Source organism: Salmo salar, chromosome ssa02 (genome assembly GCF_905237065.1).
Source record: "Salmo salar chromosome ssa02, Ssal_v3.1, whole genome shotgun sequence".
In the NCBI taxonomy this organism is placed as follows: domain Eukaryota; kingdom Metazoa; phylum Chordata; class Actinopteri; order Salmoniformes; family Salmonidae; genus Salmo; species Salmo salar.
In genome coordinates this window covers 18,496,464-18,522,247 of record NC_059443.1, presented here as the reverse complement: position 1 = coordinate 18,522,247, position 25,784 = coordinate 18,496,464, and the positions used below count along the sequence as shown (strand labels likewise).

General features: G+C 44.3%; 1 protein-coding gene across 3 annotated transcripts in view; it reads left to right on the top strand.

Annotated features, from left to right (window-relative positions):
- LOC106605885 (neuronal acetylcholine receptor subunit alpha-7) overlaps positions 1-21,385 on the top strand; it is a 38,719-nt gene extending 17,334 nt beyond the window's left edge. For 2 of the 3 annotated variants that reach the window (XM_045698944.1, XM_045698942.1), the window contains exons 2-10: positions 3,445-3,584; positions 3,700-3,744; positions 3,882-3,991; positions 14,115-14,194; positions 14,920-15,087; positions 15,183-15,377; positions 15,991-16,077; positions 16,164-16,273; positions 19,696-21,385. In XM_045698944.1, coding sequence (XP_045554900.1) covers positions 3,507-3,584; positions 3,700-3,744; positions 3,882-3,991; positions 14,115-14,194; positions 14,920-15,087; positions 15,183-15,377; positions 15,991-16,077; positions 16,164-16,273; positions 19,696-20,598 — 1,776 coding nt within the window. In that variant the 5' untranslated portion in view covers positions 3,445-3,506 and the 3' untranslated portion in view covers positions 20,599-21,385. The remainder of the gene's footprint in view (positions 1-3,444; positions 3,585-3,699; positions 3,745-3,881; positions 3,992-14,114; positions 14,195-14,919; positions 15,088-15,182; positions 15,378-15,990; positions 16,078-16,163; positions 16,274-19,695) is intronic. The other variant, XM_045698950.1, reaches the window with a different exon arrangement.
- Positions 21,386-25,784: the final 4,399 nt, after the last annotated feature.

Genomic DNA, 25,784 nt, shown 5'->3' with positions numbered 1-25,784 from the left:
GAGAGGAGGATCTGATGGTTCACAGTATCAAAGGCAGCAGATAGGTCTAGAAGGATGAGAGCAGAGGAGAGAGAGAGTTAGCTTTAGCAGTGCGGAGAGCCTCCGTGACACAGAGGAGAGCAGTCTCAGTTGAATGACCAGTCTTGAAACCTGACTGATTTGGATCAAGTAGGTCATTCTGAGAGAGATGGCAAGAGAGCTGGCCAAGGACGGCACGCTCAAGAGTTTGAGAGAAAAGAAAGAAGGGATACTGGTCTGTAGTTGTTGACATCGGAGGGATCGAGTGTAGGTCTTTTGAGAAGGGGTGCAACTCTCGCTCTTTTGAAGACGGAAGGGACGTAGCCAGCGGTCAAGGATGAGTTGATGAGCGAGGTGAGGTAAGGGAGAAGGTCTCCGGAAATGGTCTGGAGAAGAGAGGAGGGGATAGGGTCAAGCAGGCAGGTTGTTGGGCGGCCGGCCGTCACAAGTCGCAAGATTTCATCTGGAGAGAGAGGGGAGAAAGAGGTCAAAGCATAGGGTAGGGCAATGTGAGCAGGACCAGCGGTGTCATTTGACTTAACAAACGAGGATCGGATGTCGTCAACCTTCTTTTCAAAATGGTAGACGAAGTCGTCCACAGAGAGGGAGGAGGGGGGAGGGGGAGGAGGCTTCAGGAGGGAGGAGAAGGTGGCAAAGAGCTTCCTAGGGTTAGAGGCAGATGCTTGGAATTTAGAGTGGTAGAAAGTGGCTTTAGTAGCAGAAACAATGGAAGAAAATGTAGAGAGGAGGGAGTGAAAAGATGCCAGGTCCGCAGGGAGGCTAGTTTTCCTCCATTTCCGCTCAGCTGCCCGGAGCCCTGTTCTGTGAGCTCGCAATGAGTTGTCAAGCCACGGAGCAGGAGGGGAGGACCGAGCCGGCCGGGAGTATAGGGGACATAGAGAGTCAAAGGATGCAGAAAGGGAGGAGAGGAGGGTTGAGGAGGCAGAATCAGGAGATTGGTTGGAGAAGGATTGAGCAGAGGGAAGAAATGTTAGGATGGAAGAGGAGAGAGTAGCGGGAGAGAGAGAGAGAGAGCGAAGGTTGCGACGGCGCAATACCATCTGAGTAGGGGCAGAGTGAGTAGTGTTGGAGGAGAGCGAGAGGGAAAAGGATACAAGGTAGTGGTCGGAGACTTGGAGGGGAGTTGCGGTGAGATTAGTAGAACAGCTGTTTAAAGGCACAGTCAACTTAGTTTTTTTACACTTCTTACTCACTGGAATTGTGATACAGTAAATTATAAGTGAAATAATCTGTCTGTAAATAATTGTTGGAAAAATTACTATTGTCATGCACAAAGTAGATGTCCTAACCAACTTGCCAAAACTATAGTTTGTTAACAAGAAATTTGTGGAGTGGTTGAAAAACAAGTTTTAATGACTCCAACCTAAGTGTATGTAAACTTCCGACTTATATACTGCTCAAAAAAATAAAGGGAACACTTAAACAACACATCCTAGATCTGAATGAAAGAAATAATCTTAGTAAATACTTTTTTCTTTACATAGTTGAATGTGCTGACAACAAAATCACACAAAAATAATCAATGGAAATCCAATTTATCAACCCATGGAGGTCTGGATTTGGAGTCACACTCAAAATTAAAGTGGAAAACCACACTACAGGCTGATCCAACTTTGATCTAATGTCCTTAAAACAAGTCAAAATGAGGCTCAGTAGTGTGTGTGGCCTCCACATGCCTGTATGACCTCCCTACAACGCCTGGGCATGCTCCTGATGAGGTGGCGGATGGTTTCCTGAGGGATCTCCTCCCAGACCTGGACTAAAGCATCCGCTAACTCCTGGACAGTCTGTGGTGCAACGTGGCGTTGGTGGATGGAGCGAGACATGATGTCCCAGATGTGCTCAATTGGATTCAGGTCTGGGGAACGGGCGGGCCAGTCCATAGCATCAATGCCTTCCTCTTGCAGGAACTGCTGACACACTCCAGCCACATGAGGTCTAGCATTGTCTTGCATTAGGAGGAACCCAGGGCCAACCGCACCAGCATATGGTCTCACAAGGGGTCTGAGGATCTCATCTCGGTACCTAATTGGCAGTCAGGCTACCTCTGGCGAGCACATGGAGGGCTGTGCGGCCCCCCAAAGAAATCCCACCCCACACCATGACTGACCCACCGCCAAACCGGTCATGCTGAAGGATGTTGCAGGCAGCAGAACGTTCTCCACGGCGTCTCCAGACTCTGTCACGTCTGTCACGTGCTCAGTGTGAACCTGCTTTCATCTGTGAGGAGCACAGGGCGCCAGTGGCGAATTTGCCAATCTTGGTGTTCTCTGGCAAATGCCAAACGTCCTGCACGGTGTTGGGCTGTAAGCACAACCCCCACCTGTGGACATCGGGCCCTCATACCACCCTCATGGAGTCTGTTTCTGACCGTTTGAGCAGACACATGCACATTTGTGGCATGCTGGAGGTCATTTTGCAGGGCTCTGGCAGTGCTTCTCCTGCTCCTCCTTGCACAAAGGCGGAGGTAGCGGTCCTGCTGTTGGGTTGTTGCCCTCCTACGGCCTCCTCCACGTCTCCTGATGTACTGGCCTGTCTCCTGGTAGCGCCTCCATGCTCTGGACACTACGCTGACAGACACAGCAAACCTTCTTGCCACAGCTCGCATTGATGTGCCATCCTGGATGAGCTGCACTACCTGAGCCACTTGTGTGTGTTGTAGACTCTGTATCATGCTACCACTAGAGTGAAAGCACCGCCAGCATTCAAAAGTGACCAAAACATCAGCCAGGAAGCATTGGAACTGAGATGTGGTCTGTGGTCCCCACCTGCAGAACCACTCCTTTATTGGGGGTGTCTTGCTAATTGCCTATAATTTCCACCTGTTGTCTATTCCATTTGCACAACAGCATGTGAAATTTATTGTCAATCAGTGTTGCTTCCTAAGTGGACAGTTTGATTTCACAGAAGTGTGATTGACTTGGAGTTTTTTTGAGCAGTGTGTGTATGTATATATATATATATATATCTACATATCTACATGACCAAAAGTATGTGGACACCTGCTCGTTGAGCATCTCATTCCAAAGTCACCCCCACCAAAGTTGCACCCCTGCATTTTTCCTTTTGTCTGCAGGAATGTAGCTGTCTCTTTGTAACTGTCCATTCTGTCTGCAGGAATGTAGCTGTCTCTTTGTAATTGTCCATTCTGTCTGCAGGAATGTAGCTGTCTCTTTGTAATTGTCCATTCTGTCTGCAGGAATGTAGCTGTCTCTTTGTAACTGTCCATTCTGTCTGCAGAAATGTAGCTGTCTTTTTATAACTGTCAGTTTTCTCTCCTCTGCTCCACTGTCTTCCAACCGCCTCATTGCCCTCTCTCTCCTGCTCTCCTCCTTCATCCTCATCCCTTTCCCTCCTTTCTACTCCTTATCCCCCTCCCCCTCTCTCTCCCTCCCCCTCTCTCAGTGTCTGAGCAGGGTCCCCACCAGCGTAATCTATTGAGGGATCTACTGAGGGACTATAACCGTATGGAGAGACCTGTTGCCAATGACTCTCTACCACTCACTGTCCGATTCTCCTACACTCTCTTACAAGTCATGAATGTGGTACGCTACCATGTTCTGTTACACACACACACACACACACACACACACACACACACACACACACACACACACACACACACCACCACCTAGTTTAACTGTCTTCATCTTATTCCAGGATGAGAAAAACCAGATCCTCACCACTAATGCCTGGCTTCAGATGGTGAGGATGACCCTGCATGTCTGTGTGTGTCCATGTTCATGTGTGTGTCCATGCGTGGTTGTGTGTGTGTGCGTGCGCATTTGTGTTTCTCCGTGTAACTTTAACAATTGATTAACTGATTGACTGGATTTATATAGCAATGGTTTGACCACTACCTTCAGTGGAACCAGTCAGAGTACCCAGGAGTGAAAACCCTTCGCTTCACTACTGACCAGGTCTGGATACCTGATATACTACTGTACAACAGGTGTGGGTCTCTCTCTCTCTAAAAATGTTTTTGTTTATTTAACTTAAAATATCAAGGCAACCAGCTGCAATAGGATTTATAGTTTGCTCAACAGTATAGGATAGATAGCAAGAGCTTTACACACCTGCATTGTACTATATACTGAGATAGGAAGGACACCTGTATCTTTGTAGTGACTGGGTGTATTGATACACCATCCAAAATGGAATTAATAACACCATGCTCAAAGAGATATTCAATGTCTGCTTTTTTTACGTCTCTACCAATAATGTTTTGCTTTCGCTGTAAAGCCTTTTTGAAATCGGACAATGTGGTTACATCAAGGAGAAGTGTATCTTTAAAATGGTGTAAAATAGTTGTATGTTTGAGAAAGTTGAATTTTGACATTTTGTTGTTTTGAATTTGCCGCCCTGATATTTCACTGGCTGTGTCCCGCAGGTGGGACGCTAGCGTCCCACGTAGCCCATAGAAGTTAACTTGTATGGGCTAGGTGGGACGTTAGCATCCCACTCTATTCAACAGCAGTGGAATCGCGTGGCGCGAAGTACAAAAACCTCAAAAATGCTATAATTTCAATATTTCAAACATACGACTATTTTACACCATTTGAAAGATAAGACTCTTGTTAATCCAACCACATTGTCTGATTTCAAAAAGGCTTTACAGCGAAAACAAAACATTAGATTATGTTAGGAGAGTACATAGACACAAATAACCACACAGCCATTTTTCAAGCAAGCATATATGTCACAAAAACCCAAAACACAGCTAAATGCAGCACTAACCTTTGATGATCTTCATCAGATGACACTCCTAGGACATTATGTTATACAATACATGCATGTTTTGTTCAATCAAGTTCATATTTATATAAAAAAACAGCTTTTTACATTAGTATGTGATGTTCAGAACTAGCATACCCACCGCAAACTTCCGGTGAATTTACTTAATTACTCACGATTAACGTTCACTAAATACATAACAATTATTTTAAGAATTATAGATACAGAACTCCTTTATGCAATCGCGGTGTCAGATTTTAAAATAGCTTTTCGGTGAAAGCACATTTTGCATTATTCTGAGTAGATAGCCCAGCCAAAATGCTGTTTTTGGATATAAATATGAACTTTATCGAACAAAACATACATGTATTGTGTAACATGATGTCCTAGGAGTGTCATCTGATGAAGATCGTCAAAGGTTAGTGCTTCATTTAGCTGTGTTTTGGGTTTTTGTGACATACAGTGGGGAAAAAAGTATTTGATCCCTTGCTGATTTTGTACGTTTGCCCACTTACAAAGAAATGATCAGTCTATAATTTTAATGGTAGGTTTATTTGAACAGTGAGAGACAGAATAACAACAAAATAATCCAGGAAAACGCATGTCAAAAATATTATAAAATTATTTCCATTTTAATGAGGGAAATAAGTATTTGACCCCTCTGCAAAACATGACTTAGTACTTGGTGGCAAAACCCTTGTTGGCAATCACAGAGGTCAGACGTTTCTTGTAGTTGGCCACCAGGTTTGCACACATCTCAGGAGGAATTTTGTCCCACTCCTCTTTGCAGATCTTCTCCAAGTCATTAAGGTTTCGAGGCTGACGTTTGGCAACTCGAACCTTCAGCTCCCTCCACAGATTTTCTATGAGATTAAGGTCTGGAGACTGGCTAGGCCACTCCAGGACCTTAATGTGCTTCTTCTTGAGCCACTCCTTTGTTGCCTTGGCCATGGGTTTTGGGTCATTGTCATGCTGGAATACCCATCCACGACCCATTTTCAATGCCCTGGCTGAGGGAAGGATGTTCTCACCCAAGATTTGACGGTACATGGCCCCGTCCATCGTCCCATTGATGCGGTGAAGTTGTCCTGTCCCCTTAGCAGAAAAACACCCCCAAAGCATAATGTTTCAACCTCCATGTTTGACAGTGATGATGGTGTTCTTGCGGTCATAGGCAGTATTCCTCCTCCTCCGAACACGGCGAGTTGAGTTGATGCCAAAGAGCTCCATTTTGTTCTTATCTGACCACAACACTTTCACCAGTTGTCCTCTGAATCATTCAGATGTTCATTGGCAAACTTCAGATGGGCATGTATATGTATTCTTGAGCAGGGGGACCTTGCGGGCGCTGCAGGATTTCAGTCCTTCACGGCGTAGTGTGTTACCAATTGCTTTCTTGGTGACTATGGTCCCAGCTGCCTTGAGATCATTGACAAGATCCTCCCGTGTAGTTCTGGGCTGATTCCTCTCAATTTTCATGATCATTGCAACCCCACGAGGTGAGATCTTGCATGAAGCCCCAGGCAGAGGGATATTGACAGTTCTTTTGTGTTTCTTCCATTTGCGAATAATCGCACCAAATGTTGTCACCTTCTCACCAAGCTGCTTGGCGATGGTCTTGTAGCCCATTCCAGCCTTGTGTAGGTCTACAATCTTGTCCCTGACATTCTTGGAGAGCTCTTTGGTCTTGGCCATGGTGGAGAGTTTGGAATGTGATTGATTGCTTCTGTGGACTGGTGTCTTTTTTACAGGTAACAATCTCAGCTCGTTACCTGTATAAAAGACACCTGGGAGCCAGAAATCTTTCTGATTGCGAGGGGGTCAAATACTTATTTCCCTCATTAAAATGCAAATCAATTTATAACATTTTTGACATGCGTTTTTCTGGATTTTTTTGTTGTTATTCTGTCTCTCACTATTCAAATAAACCTACCATTAAAATGATTGACTGATCCTGTCTTTATCAGTGGGCGAACGTACAAAATCAGCAGGGGATCAAATACTTTTTTCCCCCACTGTGTCTCCTTGCTTGGAAAAAGGTTGTGTGGTTATTTTTGTCTATGTACTCTCCTAAGATAATCTAATGTTTTGCTTTCGCTGTAAAGCCTTTTTGAAATCGGACAATGTGGTTACATCAAGGAGAAGTGTATCTTTAAAATTGTGTAAAATAGTTGTATGTTTGAGGAAGTTGAATTATGACATTTTGTTGTTTTTGTATTTGCCGCCCTGATATTTCACTGGCTGTGTCCCGCAGGTGGGACGCTAGCCCACGTAGCCCATAGAAGTTAAGGAGAAGTGTATCTTTAAAATGGTGTAAAATAGTCGTATGTTTGAGAAATTGAAATTATGATATTTTTGTTGTTTTGTATTTCGCACCATGCTATTTCACTGGCTGTTAACCTCTCTGGGCCAGTGGGACGTTAGCGTCCCACCCTATTCAACAGCCAGTGGAATCGCGTGGCGCGAAATACAAATACCTCAAAAATGCTATAACTTCAATTTCTCAAACATATATGACTATTTTACACCATTTGAAAGGTAAGACTCTCGTTAATCCAACCACATTGTCCGATTTCAAAAAGGCTTTACAGCGAAAGCAAAACATTAGATTATGTCAGGAGAGTACCCTGCCAAAAATAATCACACAGCCATTTTCAAAGCAAGCATATATGTCACAAAAACCAAAACCACAGCTAAATGCAGCACTAACCTTTGATCTTCATCAGATGACACTCCTAGGACATTATGTTATACAATACATGCATGTTTTGTTCAATCAAGTTCATATTTATATAAAAACGAGCTTTTTACATTAGCATGTGATGTTCAGAACTAGCATACCCACCAAAGACTTCCGGTGAATTTACTTAATTACTCATGATAAACGTTGACAAAATACATAACAATTATTTTAAGAATTATAGATACAGAACTCCTTTATGCAAACGCTATGTCAGATTTTAAAATAGCTTTTCGGCGAAAGCACATTTTGCAATATTCTGAGTACATAGCTCAGCCATCACGGCTAGCTAATTTGACACCCACCAAGTTTGGGACAACCTAAACTCAGAATTACTATTAGAAAAATTGGATTACCTTTGCTGTTCTTCGTCAGAATGCACTCCCAGGACTTCTACTTCAACAAATGTTGTTTTGGTTACAAATAATCCATAGTTATATCCAAATACCTCCGTTTTGTTCGTGCATTCAGGTCACTGTCCGAAGGGTAACCTGCGAGCGCATTTCATGACAAAAAAAATCTAAATATTACATTTTCGTACTTAGAAGCATGTCAAACGCTGTTTAAAATCAATTTTTATACTATTTTTCTCGTAAAATAGCGATAATATTCCAACCGGACAACGTTGTATTCATTCAAAGAGAAAAATAAAAAATGGCGAAGTCTCGTGAATGCGCATCTCCAGTGTCACTGTCCCCAGGCAGGCCACTTACAAACTCTGCTGCTATACTTTGCCCAGAGACAGGAGATGCGTCATTCCGCTTTCTAAAGGCTTTAGAGAGCCAATGGAAGCCTTAGAAAGTGTCACGTAACAGCACAGATGCTGTAATTTCGAGAGAGATGCAACAGAAGGACAACAAATTGTCAGATAGGGCACTTCCTGCATGGAATCTTCTCAGGTTTTGGCCTGCCATATGAGTTCTGTTATACTCACAGACACCATTCAAACAGTTTTAGAAACTTTAGAGTGTTTTCTATCCAAATCTACTAATTATATGCATATTCTCGTTTCTGGGCAAGAGTAGTAACCAGTTTAAATCGGGTAAGTTTTTTTTATCCGGCCGTGAAAATACTGCCCCCTAGCCCCAACAGGTTAAATAGTGTGGGATGGTCACGTCCCACCTTGCCCAGAGAAGTTAATCCACTGATGCATAGGCTGAGAAATGAACCCGAGCCTCCCGCATGGTAGTTGAGAATTCTACCGCTGAACCACCAACGCGCTATTAAAATGATGGAGACTCCTCACAAATAACCCTATTTTTAACCCTATTTATAATTGTCTGTAGTCGTAAAATTAGGCACGTACTACCGATACAATTTCCAGAAAATAGCCCTAATTTAAAGGTCTAAGCCTTTCTCCTGCGATTACTCTCCTTAATCTCGCTCCCGTTGACTCTGCCTCTCTCTTTCTCCCCCGATTGTCGCGCCTGTCATTCCCCTTATGTTTGCAATTTCGGTGGTTGTGTCCTACTCGGTCACAATGTTTACAGGGAGCCTTACACTCCCGGGCGAAATGTCCTGTCTCATCGCAATTGAAACATTTTCTATCGTCTGATCCTGTCCATTTTTTTCTCTCTTAACCACAATTACCCCGATTGTTACTGTTAGATGCTCTGACTCAAACTGTTCTCTCTTTTTACAGTCTCAGTGATTATGGCCTACTTTATTGCAGTGTTTACATGGTGCCTCACAATCTCTAGCAAAATGACCCGGTTTGTGACAGTTAAAGCATCTATCTCCCCCTTTCTTTTGACTGTCTCTATCCACTTTTCTTGACTTTCTCCACCTCTATCCACTTTCTCAATAAAGTTGCTAAATCCTGTTCTACTTTCTGTGTCTCTGTGAGGGCCTTGGGAGTCCTCTCCGTCTGAGAGGATTTACTACTCATGTTCGTTCAATTACTATCGTAGTTATTATGCATCTTCTCACAATCTATATTTACATGATATTAACCTCTATGTGTGTGCTTTATTTCGTTATTATCCTTAACCTATTTTGAAAAATACCTATCGTATTATGACACATTCATATCTCACACGTATATGACCATAAGTTATACTTATTTTCCTGTCGTTTCCTGTGACTCTTGACTGAACAATATATCTATCTCACACGCAAATAATTATCTTCTTATCTTTCCTAGAATTTTGGAATAATTATTCATATGAATCCTGACACAGTCATATCTCACACGTATACGACCATAAGTTATACTTATTTTCCTGTCGTTTCCTGTGACTGTTGACTGAACAATATATCTGTCTCACACGCAAATAATTATCTTCTTACTCTAGGTGTGTGCTTTTAAAACTCTAATTCAATTTATCACAATCTATGTGTCTCACAATCTATGTGTTGTATTAATCTCTATGTGGGTGTTCACACTCTATGCTCACGATCTATGTGCATGCTTGAAACTTTTTCTATAGAGGTGTCTGTTGATCGGACATTAGGACACATACGTCTGCAACTATAAGCTATTTTCCAGGGGTCGAAAAGCCCTAGTTAACGGCCTATTTATCTGTTACTCCTTATAATTTATCTCACTCCGCTATATTAGGTTTCCCTTCTTCAATGGATAATCAGACCTAGATTTGCGCCCCCCTAAAGATCTGACCATCCCCTTCTAATCGTCGTAATTTAGATAGGCGACCTATTTCGCCTTCCAATTTTAACGAATTTCCCCCTACGTCTGTTGACCCTTTTCTACGTTTTCAGGTCTCACCATAAGCTAGTTTTGTTTTCTGCAGTGGCCACAGTTGCACAGGGTCATTACGGACCCTGTTTCAAAGTTTTTGAATTTCCAACTAATTCCTGCCTCCATTTGCATAGAATACTTGGTTGCCTTTAACACATTTTTCTCCACCCAAACTTATAAAGACAGGTCACCAGATATAAACTCCACCCGGATATTCCAGCGTCTAACACCCAGAGTACATTAAAATCCTTTATAAACGCTCCCGCCTTGTACTCTCACATCACTCATTTCAACATTTAACCTGTTAGGGGTAGGGGGCAGTATTGACACGGCCGGATAAAAAACGTACCCGATTTAATCTGGTTACTACTCCTGCCCAGTAACTAGAATATGCATATAATTATTGGCTTTGGATAGAAAACACCCTAAAGTTTCTAAAACTGTTTGAATGGTGTCTGTGAGTATAACAGAACTCATATGGCAGGCCAAAACCTGAGAAGATTCTGAACAGGAAGTGGCCTGTCTGACAAGTTGTTGTTCATCGGGGCTCTTTTTATTGAAGACTGAGGATCTTTGCTGTAACGTGACACTTCCTACGGCTCCCATAGGCTCTCAGAGCCCGGGAAAAAGATGAATGATATCGAGGCAGCCTCTGGCTGAAACACATTATCGCGTTTGGCAAGTGGCCGATCAGAGGACAATGGGCTTAGGCGCGTGCACGAGTCGACCCCGTGCTTTATTTTCTTTCCTCTTTTTACCTAAACGCAGATTCCCGGTCGGAATATTATTGCTTTTTTACGAGAAAAATGGCATAAAAATTGATTTTAAACAGCGGTTGACATGCTTCGAAGTACGGTAATGGAATATTGAGATTTTTTTTTGTCACGAAATGCGCCATGCTCGTCACCCTTATTTACCCTTTCGGATAGTGTCTTGAACGCACGAACAAAACGCCGCTATTTGGATATAACAATGGATTATTTGGGACCAAACCAACATTTGTTATTGAAGTAGAAGTCCTGGGAGTGCATTCTGACGAAGAACAGCAAAGGTAATAACATTTTTCTTATAGTAAATCTGACTTTGGTGAGTGCTAAACTTGCTCGGTGTCTAAATAGCTAGCCCTGTGATGCCGGGCTATCTACTGAGAATATTGCAAAATGTGCTTTCACCGAAAAGCTATTTTAAAATCGGACATATCGAGTGCATAGAGGAGTTCTGTATCTATAATTCTTAAAATAATTGTTATGTTTTTTGTGAACGTTTATCGTGAGTAATTTAGTAAATTCACCGGCAGTGTTCGGTGGGAATGCTAGTCACATGCTAGTCACATGCTAATGTAAAAAGCTGGTTTTTGATATAAATATGAATTTGATTGAACAAAACATGCATGTATTGTATAACACAATGTCCTAGGGTTGTCATCTGATGAAGATCATCAAAGGTTAGTGCTGCATTTAGCTGTGGTTTGGGTTTATGTGACATTATATGCTAGCTTGAAAAATGGGTGTCTGATTATTTCTGGCTGGGTACTCTGCTGACATAATCTAATGTTTTGCTTTCGTTGTAAAGCCTTTTTGAAATCAGACAGTGTGGTTAGATTAACGAGAGTCTTGTCTTTAAAATGGTGTAAAATAGTCATATGTTTGAAAAATTGAAGTTTTTGCATTTTTGAGGTATTTGAATATCGTGCCACGGGATTACACTGGCTGTTGAGTAGGTGGGACGCAAGCGTCCCACCTAGCCCATAGAGGTTAATGCAATCATACAGGTGCTATCCCCCAAAAAGCTGAATAAAGCACACTGACCTTATTTTTTGCTTCTGAGATTTCAATGTTGGTAGGCTCTCGTCACCGCTTCTGTCGTATACCAATTCGCCACCGGCCTGTAAAGAACCCTCAGCAAGGGGCCAGGTCTTTAATCTACGGATATTTCATCCACCCGTGCACGGTTTCGGTGTCTCCATGGAACGACAGGAGCAGGTATTGAGTTCCGACTGTCGAAGGGCCAAGCTGTCACGGGAATTTTCGAATCCCAATGATAATAATTAACAATCAATAAGCCTTGACTAATCCCCAAGGTTTGTAAGACACTGGGTTAATAATAATTAGGCAAGGACTCATATTTCTGCAAAAGGTCTGTACAGTTTATTCAGAGAACGTTCTGAAGTACATTACACAAAAGTTCATTTTATGCGCCCTCCCCGCTTACGCACATACCTCCACACAAACAGTAGATATCCTACGCACATCCATACACACGAACAGTAGGTGAATAGTATCCCTCCCCAGACTTCTCACCACTGTTAATCACTATCCAGCGCTGCTTGTTCCTTTCCCCCGAGATTAGGGGGACCTTGAAGGTTACTCCCTGTTTCTTCTAAGCCTCTTCAGGTCAGGTCACACACACATGTCTACAGTTCCCTTAGGCCCACAAACACACACACATTTCTCTTCCTCCCGGGCCTCTACTAGGCCTTATGGGACTTAACGTTCAGTACTTTAATTATTCATCACACATGCTACACATCTACTAATTACTAATCAGTTATGTTTCAGGGAGGGATTCTTTATTAATTTACCTTTATTATATAATTTCCTTATCACCGACCCACACCTCATCTCTGTCTTGTCTCATTACGCACACCTGGTTCCCATTCCCCCTGGTTAGTAGGTTATATATGTGCCCTCTGTTCCCCATTGTCCTTGTCGGTTATTGTTACCATGTCCCTTGGTCCTGTGAGTACCTGTGCTATTGTTTCGGCTTCCATGATACGTGTTATTGTGCACTTGTTTTACGGGTCTCGTCCCATGTATTATTTAGACATTTCTACCTCGCTCTTATGTTTGGGTGGAGAGAATAAAACCCCCTATTACATATTCCTGCGCCTGTCTCCAATCATTAGACAACGTGAAAGGTTGTGAATGCTTTCTGAAGGCACTGTAAGTGAATATGTTTAAAATGAATCTCTTTATGGCATACATTATAATAAGTTACATATTAGTGATGAGTTGTTCGCAAATGAACAGCTCTTTTTGAACAGATCTTTTTGGTGAACGTCTGGAACCGTTTTGTATCTGTGAATGAGGCGTTCATTTGACTCCCTGCTACTACTGCTTTATGAGCTCCAGACAACCATTCTCTGAAGCTATTCATTCCTCACTGCAGGAACAGTAGGTAGTGAGGAGAGAGCCAAGCAATCTAATTTCGTCATTTAAAATGTATTTGAACTCACATTTCACTATCTGCATAATGGTAGGGAACATTTTAGGCTTTAAATTAGAAATATGCTATATTATTTTTTTTTCAAACATTTTTTTATGCACTACAAAATAAAGAGCCGTTTGGGAGCCAAATGAACGGCTCATTTAGGTGAACGGCGCCAATGATCTGGCTTCCCTAAAAATACTCATCACTAATTACACCCTAACACAGTGATCTGAAACTCCTGGTTTACAGGTCACATCAAGCCTGCAAGTCACATAATTGCTGGCTTGCAAAGTTGTGTAATTCCTATTAGAATCTAGCCAGAGTGAAGATATCCAGACTAATAGATTGGATTAGTTTAGAAAAATGCCTTTTGTCTTTGTGTAGCATAAGCTTTATCAACCAAACAATGTGTATGCAAAAACACAGGTATTAAAACACAATTCTGAAAATCATCCTGCAATAAAGCATGCTGGGAAATATGTTAATATGGGCATGGCTTTGAGCAAACTAGAATCTAGTGTTGAGAACTATAAATCCTATGGCAGCTGGTTGCCTTAATATTTTAATTTGAATCAACTTCAATGCTATTTTGAAGTTCACTCAACCCAGAGAATAACGCTGATTAAGCAACTTGTTAAGTTAAAGTACACACACACACACACCTTACTGATCTTTCTTTTTTGTCCTTCTCAGTGCCCATGATAAATTTGATGCCACCTTTAAGAGCTATGTGCTGGTCAACTCAAGTGGCTTCTGTGAGTACCTACCTCCAGGTAAGTCTATAGATCAACCTTTCTCTCTTTTTATTCTTCCCTGACCTTCCCCTCTCTCATCATAGTTTAACATATATATAGGGGAGAGTGGGGAAAGTTGAGACAAGGAGTAAGTTGAGCATAATAAATCATACACAACATTTATAATTTGATCAAATATTTAGGAAGAGGTCATTTCAAGGAGTCTGAAGGAAGAAACTACATGGAAAAAGTGGTAAGCAAGTTAGGTCCAAAAAAGTATTTTCACCAAGTCAAACAAATGTATTGTGTTAGAGGTTTCATGATGCTTATATCTAAACCAAAGTAGATCATTTAAAGATTGTTCTATACATCAGTTGGGGTCTCTGTAACCTTGAATATGGGGTCCTAAACCTAGCATGAAAGGGCATCCTTGTAGCTGTGTGGGCTAATATAATCCAAATGTTTGCCTTGGGGTAAGTCGGGCCAATGGCCATGGGCTAAGTTGAGCCTTTTTTTGGACAAGCTGTGTTTTCAAAACTGCTGATTTCCAGCGATACACAACATCCTGAAATATATGTAGATATCTTTATTAGAAAGAATACTATGTTTCCTTTGATGCTGAATGTAACAAATGGCTCAACTTACCCCACTCTCCCCTACTGGTAATGCACTTCTCTCTCATTCTCTTTTATTTTCTCCCCCTTTCCCTTCTCTCACTCCTTCTCCCCCCACATCTCTCACAACTCCCCTCTCTCCTGTCCCAGGTATTTTCAGCAGTGCGTGTGAAGTGGACGTGCGTTGGTTTCCCTTTGATGTCCAGCACTGTGAGCTGAAGTTTGGCTCGTGGACGTTTGACGGCTGGCTGCTGGACCTCCAGATGCAGGAGGCTGACCTGTCAGGATACATGTCCAATGGAGAGTGGGAACTGCTGGGTGAGAGAGCTCTGTCTGCCCCCGACCCTCTTGTATCTCTCTCCTCCATATTACTTTCTAATCTCTCACTCCCTCTTTCCTCCCCCCTCTTGTAGGTGTACCAGGTGATCGCCATGAGATATTTTATGAGTGCTGTACAGAGCCCTACTCTGACGTGACCTTTGTTGTGACCCTACGGCGGAGAACTCTGTTCTACGCTCTCAACCTCCTCGTCCCCTGTGTTCTCATCTCCTCCTTGACACTGCTGGTGTTCCTACTGCCAGCCCAATCGGGGGAGAAGATCGGTCTGGGTGAGGAGAGGGGGAGGAGGAAAGGGGGAGGGAGAAGAGGAGTATGAAAGGGAGAAGGGAGAGATGTTGGAGGTGAAAAGGGGAGGTCCGAGGCGCTGGAAAGTGTAAAATATGATGAAAAGAGGGAAGATGAGGAGGTGTAAGGGAAGATGATGAGGTGTAAGGGAAAGATAGAAGAGAAAGAAATGATAGTTCAGAGTGATGAAAAATAAACCAGGTGTTAGAGATGGAGAGATGAGATAATGGTCCTGCTGTATGTCTCTCTCTCTTTCTCTCTCTCTCTCTCTCCGTACCTGCCCTCTTTTTTATTGTTTCTCTGTCAGTAATTCTGCAGCGGTCCAAGAAAACCTCGTGATTTTTACAATCAGAAAGTGGGAGAGAGATGGAGGGAGAGAACGGTGTGGGTAGGGGAGGGACAGAGATGGAGGGAGAGAAGGGGGTGGGGAAGGGAGGGACAGAGATGGAGGGAGAAAAGGGGGAAGAGGAGGGACAGAGATGGAGGGAGAGATGGATGGGTGGGGTGAGTTGGCAGAGAGATGGAGAATTGTACTACCCACATGTATTGCTGTATTTCCCAGTGTAATAATATCCTATTCCCCATCTCTCTCTCCAGGCATTACAATTCTTCTCTCTCAGACTTTCTTCATGTTGCTGGTGGCTGAGATTATGCCAGCTACCTCAGACTGCATTCCACTGATAGGTCAGTGAATGTGTGTGTGTGTGTGTGTGTGTGTGTGGGTGTGTGTCTCTGTATAAGTGTACTATAATACTGTGTCTCCATCCTAGGTCAGTATTTTGTGAGCACCATGGTTACCGTAGGGATGTCTGTGGTGGCGACTGTAGTTGTACTTCAGTACCATCACCACGACCCCAACAGTGGAGACATGCCTCAATGGGTGAGGCTCTCGGTCTGACTACTGATTCTGAAGTGTATCTGTAACTGTCTGTGTATGTTCCTCTCATATCTGTGAATGTCTGGACATTGTGTGCGTCCTGTCCTTTTCTATCAGGTGCAGTTGGTTCTGCTGCAGTACATTCCCTGGTTCCTCTTATCTACTTACTTTACAGTGCATTCGGAAAGTATTCAGACCCCTTGACTTTTTCCACATTTTGTTATGTTACAGCCTTATTCTAAAATTGATTAAATCGTTTTTTCCCCATCAATCTACATCCAGTACCCCATAATGACAAAGCAAAAACAGGTTTTTAGAAATGTTTGCAAATGTGTGTGTGTATATACACTGCTCAAAAAAATAAAGGGAACACTTAAACAACACAATGTAACTCCAAGTCAATCACACTTCTGTGAAATCAAACTGCCCACTTAGGAAGCAACACTGATTGACAATAAATTTCACATGCTGTTGTGCAAATGGAATAGACAACAGGTGGAAATTATAGGCAATTAGCAAGACACCCCCAATAAAGGAGTGGTTCTGCAGGTGGGGACCACAGACCACTTCTCAGTTCCTATGCTTCCTGGCTGATGTTTTGGTCACTTTTGAATGCTGGCGGTGCTTTCACTCTAGTGGTAGCACGAGACGGAGTCTACAACCCACACAAGTGGCTCAGGTAGTGCAGCTCATCCAGGATGGCACATCAATGCGAGCTGTGGCAAGAAGGTTTGCTGTGTCTGTCATCGTAGTGTCCAGAGCATGGAGGCGCTACCAGGAGACAGACCAGTACATCAGGAGATGTGGAGGAGGCCGTAGGAGGGCAACAACCCAGCAGCAGGACCGCTACGTCCGCCTTTGTGCAAGGAGGAGCACTGCCAGAGCCCTGCAAAATGACCTCCAGCAGGCCACAAATGTGCATGGGTCTGCTCAAACGGTCAAAAACAGACTCCATGAGGGTGGTATGAGGGCCCGATGTCCACAGGTGGGGGTTGTGCTTACAGCCCAACACCGTGCAGGACGTTTGGCATTTGCCAGAGAACACCAAGATTGGCAATTTTGCCACTGGCGCCCTGTGCTCTTCACAGATGAAAGCAGGTTCACACTGAGCACGTGACAGACGTGACAGAGTCTGGAGACGCCGTGGAGAACGTTCTGCTGCCTGCAACATCCACCAGCATGACCGGTTTGGCGGTGGGTCAGTCATGGTGTGGGGTGGCATTTCTTTGGGGGGCCGCACAGCCCTCCATGTGCTCGCCAGAGGTAGCCTGACTGCCATTAGGTACCGAGATGAGATCCTCAGACCCCTTGTGAGACCATATGCTGGTGCGGTTGGCCCTGGGTTCCTCCTAATGCAAGACAATGCCAGACCTCATGTGGCTGGAGTGTGTTAGCAGTTCCTGCAAGAGGAAGGCATTGATGCTATGGACTGGCCCGCCCGTTCCCCAGACCTGAATCCAATTGAGCACATCTGGGACATCATGTCTCACTCCATCCACCAACGCCACGTTGCACCAGGAGTTGGCGGATGCTTTAGTCCAGATCTGGGAGGAGATCCCTCAGGAGACTATCCGCCACCTCATCAGGAGCATGCCCAGGCGTTGTAGGGAGGTCATACAGGCACGTGGAGGCCACACACACTACTGAGCCTCATTTTGACTTGTTTTTTTAGGACATTACATCAAAGTTGGATCAGCCTGTATTGTGGTTTTCCACTTTAGTTTTGAGTGTGACTCCAAATACAGACCTCCATGGGTTGATAAATTGGATTTCCATTGATTATTTTTGTGTGATTTTGTTGTCAGCACATTCAACGATGTAAAGAAAAAAGTAGTTATTAAGATTATTTCTTTCATTCAGATGTAGGATGTGTTGTTTAAGTGTTCCCTTTATTTTTTTGAGCAGTGTGTGTATATATATATATATATATGAAATATCACATTTACATAAGTATTCAGACCCTTTACTCAGTACTTTGTTGAAGCACCTTTATCAGCAATTACAGCCTTGGGTCTTCTTGGGTATGATGCTACAAGCTTGGCACACCTGTATTTGGAGAGTTTCTCTCATTCTTCTCTGCAGAACCTCTCAAGCTCTGTTAGGTTGGATGGGGAGCATCGCTGCACAACTATTTTCAGGTCTCTCCAGAGATGTTCGATCAGGTTCAAGTCCGGGCTCTGGCTGGGCTACTCAAGGACATTCAGAGACATGTCCTGAAGCCACTCTTGTGTTGTCTTGGCTGTGTGCTTAGGGTCATTGTCCTGTTGCAAGGCAAACCCTTGCCCCAGTCTGAGGTCCTGAGCGCTCTGGAGCAGGTTTTCATCAAGGATATTGCTGTACTTTGCTCTGTTCATCATTCCCTCGATCCTGACTAGTCTCCCAGTCCCTGCCTCTGAAAAACACCCCCACAGCATGATGCTGCCACCGCCATGCTCCACCGTAGGGATGGTACCAGGTTTCCTCCAGACGTGAGGCTTGGCATTAAGGCCAAGGAGTTCAATCTTGGTTTCATCAGACCAGAGAATATTGTTTCTCATGGTCTGAGAGTCCTTTGGGTGCTTTTTGGCAAACTCCAAGTGGGCTGTCGTGTGCCTTTGTCTGGCCACTCTACTGTAAAGGCCTGATTGGTGGAGTGCTGTAGAGATGGTTGTCCTTCTGGAGTATTCTTCCATCTCCGCAGAGGAACTCTGGAGCTCTGTCAGAGTGACCATCGGGCTCTCTGTCACCTCCCTGACCAAGGCCCTTCTCACTCGATTGCTCAGTTTGGCCGGGCACAGCTCTAGGAAGAGTCTTGGTGGTTGCAAACTTCTTCGCTTTAAGAATGATGGAGGCTACTGTGTTCTTGGGGACCTTCAATGCTGCAGAAATGTTTTGGTACCCTTCCCCAGATCTGTGTTTGACACAATCCTGTCTTGGAGTTCTACGGACAATTCCTACGATCTCATGGCTTGGTTTTTGCTCTGGACCTTATATAGACAGATGTGTGCCTTTCCAAATCTTGTCAAATCAATTGAATTTACCACAGGCGGATTCCAAACAAACTGTAGAAACATCTCAAGAATGATCAATGGAAACAGGATGCACCTGAGCAACATTTTTAGTCTCATAACAAAGGGTCTGAGTACTTAAGGTATTTTAAATAAGGTATTTCTGTTTTTTATATTTCATACATTTTCAAACATTTCTAAATACCTGTTTTTGCTTTGTCATTATGGGGTAATTTGTGTAGATTGATGCAGAAAAATGTTTGTTTAATACATTTTAGAATAAGGCTGTAATGTAACAAAATGTGGAAAAAGGAAAGGGGTCTGAATACTTTCTGAATGCATTGTGATCTGTGTGTGTCCTCTCCCTCTCTGTTGGTTTTGCCACAGAAGGTCCCTGGGTCCTCTTACTTACTGTGTGTGTGTGTGTGTGTGTCTCAGGTTGAGTTGGTTCTACTCCAGTGGGTTCCCTGGTTTCTGAGGATGAAGTGTCCAGAAGAGTGGGGTGAGCTCACACCCCACCACAGCCCCTCCAACCCCCAGACCAAGACCTGCTCCTCTCCCCACCCCACCACCACCCCAGCCCCCTTAACCTACCCCCAGAGCCTCACCTCTCTGCAGGCCAGTCTAAGCCAGCTCAGCCAGCCCCTACCACACCCACCTTCCAATCCTACCCTCCAGTCCTATCACAACTATAATCCAAACCCCCAGCCTAATATCCACCTGAACCCAAATCGATATCCCCAGCCCCTTAACCTACACCCCAACCTACACCCCAATCTCCCCTCCATCCCCCACGCTCAGCCCAATGGACACCTGCCATACATGGGCTTCCAGAGTCCTCCTGAACCTGACCCTGCTGTCACTTGGAGAGGAGGAAGAGGAGGAAGAGGAGGAGGAGGAGGAGGAGGAGGAGGAGAAGAAAGAAAGGGTTCTGACACCCGCATCCTCCACCACCACCCACCCTCCTCCACAACGTTGGGTAGCCCCCCGCCACAACCCCCCACATCTCCGGACCCTGACCCCTCATCCTCAGGTTCCAGCTGTGTAGAGGATGGGGCTGGGGCAAGTGGAGTGGGTACTTGCCATGCCCAGGCCAGGGTGTTCCAGGCTGGGGAAGCAGAGGCCCAGCTCCAGGCCCTGCTGGCGGAGGTGCGGTTCCTGGCCGAGGGTCTCCGTGAGCAGGACCGCAGGGTGAGCGTGGCGGAGAAGTGGCAGTTTGCAGCAGTGGTCATCGACCGTTTGTGTCTGGTGGGGTTCAGTGTGTTCAACATAATTTGTACCATCGCAATCCTCATGGCTGCACCCAACTTTGCGGAGGCCGCCTCCAAGGACTTCTTTTGAGAAGGAGCTCCGCTGCTTCTAAATCATTGCCGCCACTCCCCAAAAAATTGAAGAAATATATATCCACATTTCTGCCAAGATGCGCTTTTAAGATCAGATTGACAAGTTACAACGTATATTTATTGCATTTGATGCATTCAGAGTCTTTGGGGATTTTCATTTGGAGTAAATGGAGATTGGCAAACCCATACTTAAGCTTATTCAAAGCCGCTATGCTGCATCAGTTTGGCTACAGGTTATAATTCTTTTAAATATACATTTTGTAGAATGTCCTTTTAAAAAGTCACCAAAAGTGACCATCTAACAGTCCTAAAAAATATTAAAACACATTCCGGGGGGGACTGGAAAGGGACTGGGAGACTATGGAGCAATTTCAGTGGGAACATAAATTGTATTTGAATTCCATAATTTAGAATTTGTATTATGATATTGAATTTCAATTCTGTGCAATTACTGTGCATTTCTTCTGTTTTCTGGGTCTTCATGCCCAGTTTGGCTAATGTAGGGAGTTATGTGTCAAATCCTTCACTGATAATGATGTTATTGTCCTTTGGCCATGTGTTAATGAATGTGATATGTGTGATGATGGGAACTGGACAGAGAGGGGTCAGAAGTCATATTGGGCTGGCACCAGGTTCTGTGGCTTCAGCTCGCTCAGCATTGCTTCAAACAAAAGAACCATGAACACACTAATAAATAAAACATAACTGGTTGTTGACAGACTGGAGGAACTACAATAGGTGTCAGTCTACGTTTTGCATCTCAAAATAAATAATCTTATTTTCTACTTTTCTGTGTCTTTTCTGGACGGTCTCCCTCCGATCGAAGAGTAGTTAACAGGGACGCAGAGGGAGAGGTGGAGGAAGGGAAAGCGAGGGAGAGATACAGAGGCAAGGAGAAAATGCAGAAAGAGAGATATTCACAGAGAGAGAGTGAGTGATGTATGGTGAGATGGAAAGAAGAGAGATGGGCAGGAGGGGAGATATTGCGAAGAGAGATAAGGAAGGGGGGGTAGATAAAAGTGCTGACAAAGGAAACGGTAAAGACACAGGGTTTAATCTGATTTGTCATTACTGGAGGAGGGTGATTGGCGGCTAGTTCTCTCTCTGACGGCAGGACTCAACAGCTTCACTGTAGAGTAATGGGAGAGATACATACACACTGATGTGCACATACAAACGCATGCGCACACACACACCAGTGGAGGTTGGTGGGAGGAACTAGTTGGGGACAGGCTCCTTGTAATGTCTGGAATGGAATAATGGAATGGAGTCAAACGTGGTGTCCATATGTTTTATGTGTTTGATACTGTTCCATTGATTCCTTTCCAGCCATTACAATGAGCTGTCATCCTATAGCTCCTCACACAAGCCTCCTTTGACACACACACACACACACACACACACACACACACACACACACACACACACTGAATCTTTGGTCAATAAGGAGCCACCATCTGACTGTCCAATGGATAATTGTCTTACCGCTCTCATTAAAGGGATTGGGAGCAAGAGAGAGCGAGAGCAGCTGGGGTTTGTGATATGTCCATTCTGATTTTAGCTGTGAGAGAAACAGAGAAAGAGTGTGTGAGAGAGATATCGCAGATTAGAGGGAGAGATAGTAGGGACATGATTGACAAGTGAAGCAGCCTATGAGGCAGGATGATCCATTGAGTAAACAGACATGAAAAGTAAGCATGTTGGAGATTCGGTTCCCAATTCAATAATTTAATCACAATTCCATGTCACAGATAAAGGAAAGGGGAAAGGGGGACACCTAGTCAGTTGTACAACTGAATGCATTCAACTGAAATGTATCTTCCACATTTAACCCCTTTGAATCAGAGAGGTGCGGGGGGCTGCCATAATCAACATCCACGTCTTTGGCGCCCGGGGAACAGTGGGTTAACTGCCTTGCTCAGGGGCAGAACGACAGATTTATACCTTGTCAGCTCGGGGATTCGGTACAGCAACCACTAGGCTACCTGCCGCCCCAGGAAAACCCCACTGTATTTTAAAACTGGTGTGGTGTTGCCTCAACATCCACTGAAAACATCCACCAGAGGATATTGAATCAGGTGTGTTACTGCTTGGCTGGAGCAAAAGCCTGCACCCACACCGGCCCTCTGTTAGAATACTGGCCAGTCCTGTTCTATAGGAAGTGACCTAGTGTTTCACAGGGAAAGAGAGACCCCTGCAGGTCGTTCTAAGCACCGCAGCTTCTTCAGACACATCAGCAACTGAACCAGACACACATCTAAACTAACACCATACATATATCAATACATATAGGGATGGAATTTAAGGATCTGGGCACTGGTCAGCCGAGCTAGTGGACAGCAATTTTTACTAGCCCAGTTCCAAAATCTTTGCTATGGGATATTAGAAAAGGCAAAGGTTATAGTGCTAGTTTGGCACATTTTCTACTATACTGTTCCAAAAAGTACTAACCAACACCATAGACAGAGAGCAAGCAGTAGTGAGATTGGTCACTGACATGCCTCAAACTGACCACCCTCTACTGTAGGATCTCTTACAGGGAGAGACAGCACTGGCAGAGTCCTCCGCGAGCAGAATGAACTGTCCAGCATCAATGCAAGGACAAATGAACTGAAACATTTGACCATAACTACCGCTATCAGACTTTATCATAATCAAATGTGACTTTTAAACTGTAAATCCTTGTTAGCTACCTTTTTAACTGGATGTAGTATCTTATGTTTTTTTTAACTGGGCATTCTACATCACTCAGACTGCGAGCATATCAAAATCATAGAAAACAACTAAGGTTACGTATGTAACGACGGTTACGTGAGCGATCCGATCACTCCAATATGGTGTCCTTCCGCTCAGTAGGATACATTCTGAGTAAGAATTTCGGATTAGTCCCGTGTACCAGGTAGTGCTGTGGCTGACCCCTTAAATAGCTTCCATGCACTACTCCCACCTTGTGTCCTTTTCGGGCCGCCGTAGATCACCGACAAGATAATTGGAGTGATCCAATAGCTCACATAACCGTGATTACATACGTAACCTTCATTATGTAGCAGTATATTGGATCACTCCAATATGGTATCACAATACCAGATAAATCGATGAACTAGGCAAGGCCAGACAAGAGAAAAATCCCGTAGGACTGAGCTCAGCGCAGTCATTGTTGCTGTGTCCCTTCATCCCCCTCCAGGGATGTGGGGTCAACACCCAAAAAGGCCGTCCCGACCTGGTTGGCGGCAGCAACATTGACTCGATAGTACCTAGCAAAAGTGCTAGACGACGCCTGTGTCAATTCTGCTCCTGCCACACCCCCTAGTGGTCATCCGGTGTCTGCTTGACCTGCAGCCATTCCCCAGAACAACCTTTCTCTCTCTTTCCCCAACCCTTTCTGTTTGTGTGATTGTGTGGTTGGAGACAGGTGTGCTGGAGTCAGAGCAGATCCCTACCAGCTGCAACTCGTTCCATTATCAAGACCTCTACAAATACTCAGTCCTGCCACTTCCACTCTGCCAGATTGTGATCTCTGCTCAGTCAGTTTATCCTTCTAGCCATCATTATTATTCAAGATCCTGTTAATCTATTGTACCAGTATCCCTGCCTGACGCTGTTTATCCTCTCACTGCAGTTTTGCCACTCTGGCTCCTGTTCCACATCTCACCACCCTGCTACCTTGTTCTGGACTCACCACACCACCACTCCCTTGGATTCCCATCCAGACCTGTTTCCTCTGTCCCAACCCAGCTCACTCCAAATCTCAGCCTCCACTTCTGGTTTCCTACAACTCATCCGAGCTTCCCTGGATCTGCACTTCATCTCTCCCTGTGTACAATAAATATCTTGGTTCATTCATCCCTGTTTCCTGGTCTGAGTCTGCTCTTGGGTTCCCCTGTGCTGCTCTGCCTGACAGCCTGTGGTAGAAATTCTATAGGAAGAGAGACTGCAGATTCTTTCAAACAACAACTTTATTATAAGATTTGCAAAAATTGAGCAGTTCAACAATCCACACAAAGTGCACAGTTAAAAAGCCCCACGAACAGAGTTGGCTTTCTCCTTTTACAGAAAGTACATCCTCTTGTCTATGTGACAGTTAGCAGATTGCATAAACAGGGCCTGGGAACAGAGTTTACCATTATTTGTTCTCCCTGCAATTCCCACATAGCTACATTCCTGCTGGTCGTAAACACAGGAGGTCACACATTGCGGTCACACCCAAACGGCTCATAAATCTGTACGCTCAGATTTGACTAAGTTACACAAGACAAGTTTGTATCAGTAAAAAATACTGGCATATAACAATGGACAATCTTTAAGTAAAAAACAGCATTGTATGTGTAATTAAACAATATATAATATAAAATGAATATTCATTTCCTCCACACGCCCAACTGGCCGAGGCGCAATTTTCATCAAGAGGAACTCCTCGGAGCAGGGCCCACGATGTAGCTACCCCTCTAGTAGAATGCTTCACCACAGCGGACGGCAAAGTCCGGCTGGCCAACTGATATGCTGTAGTAATAGTGTCTACAATCCAATGTGAGAGTCTCTGTTTCGATAGGCTCTTCCCCAGAACTCTCTGACCACAACACACAAACAGCTGATCCAACTGTCGAATTGTCTTAGTCGGTGTAACGTAAGTGTCTAGTGCCCTCACCGGGCACAGCACACTTGGGAAAAATCCCAGCCCACTCACAGCCATGGGAGGTGCGTATGTGGACAAATGTAAGGGCCGCTCCACAGACAGGACCTTCGGCTAGAAGACAGGACCTTCGGCTAGAAAGAGGGGTTAGGCTGGAGGATATCACTCCCCTTGTCTGCACCCATTTGTAAACATTCAGCGCTCATTGAAAGAGCATGAAGTTCACCAACCCTCTTAGTAGAGGTAACGTGATAACACTCTCGGTAGCCGATGTGAGCAACACCTTTAAACAGGTCAACATTCACAAAGCCCGTGGGGCCAGATGGATTACCAGGACGTGTACTCAAATCATGCACGGACCAACTGGCAAGTGTCTTAACTGACATTTTCAACCTCTCACTGACCGAGTCTGTAATACCTACATGTTTCAAGCAGACCACCATAGCCCCTGTGCCCAAGGAAGTGAAGGAAACCTGCCTAAATTATTACCGCCCCATAGCACTCACGTCAGTAGCCATGAAATGCTTTGAAAGGCTGGTCATGGGTCACATTAA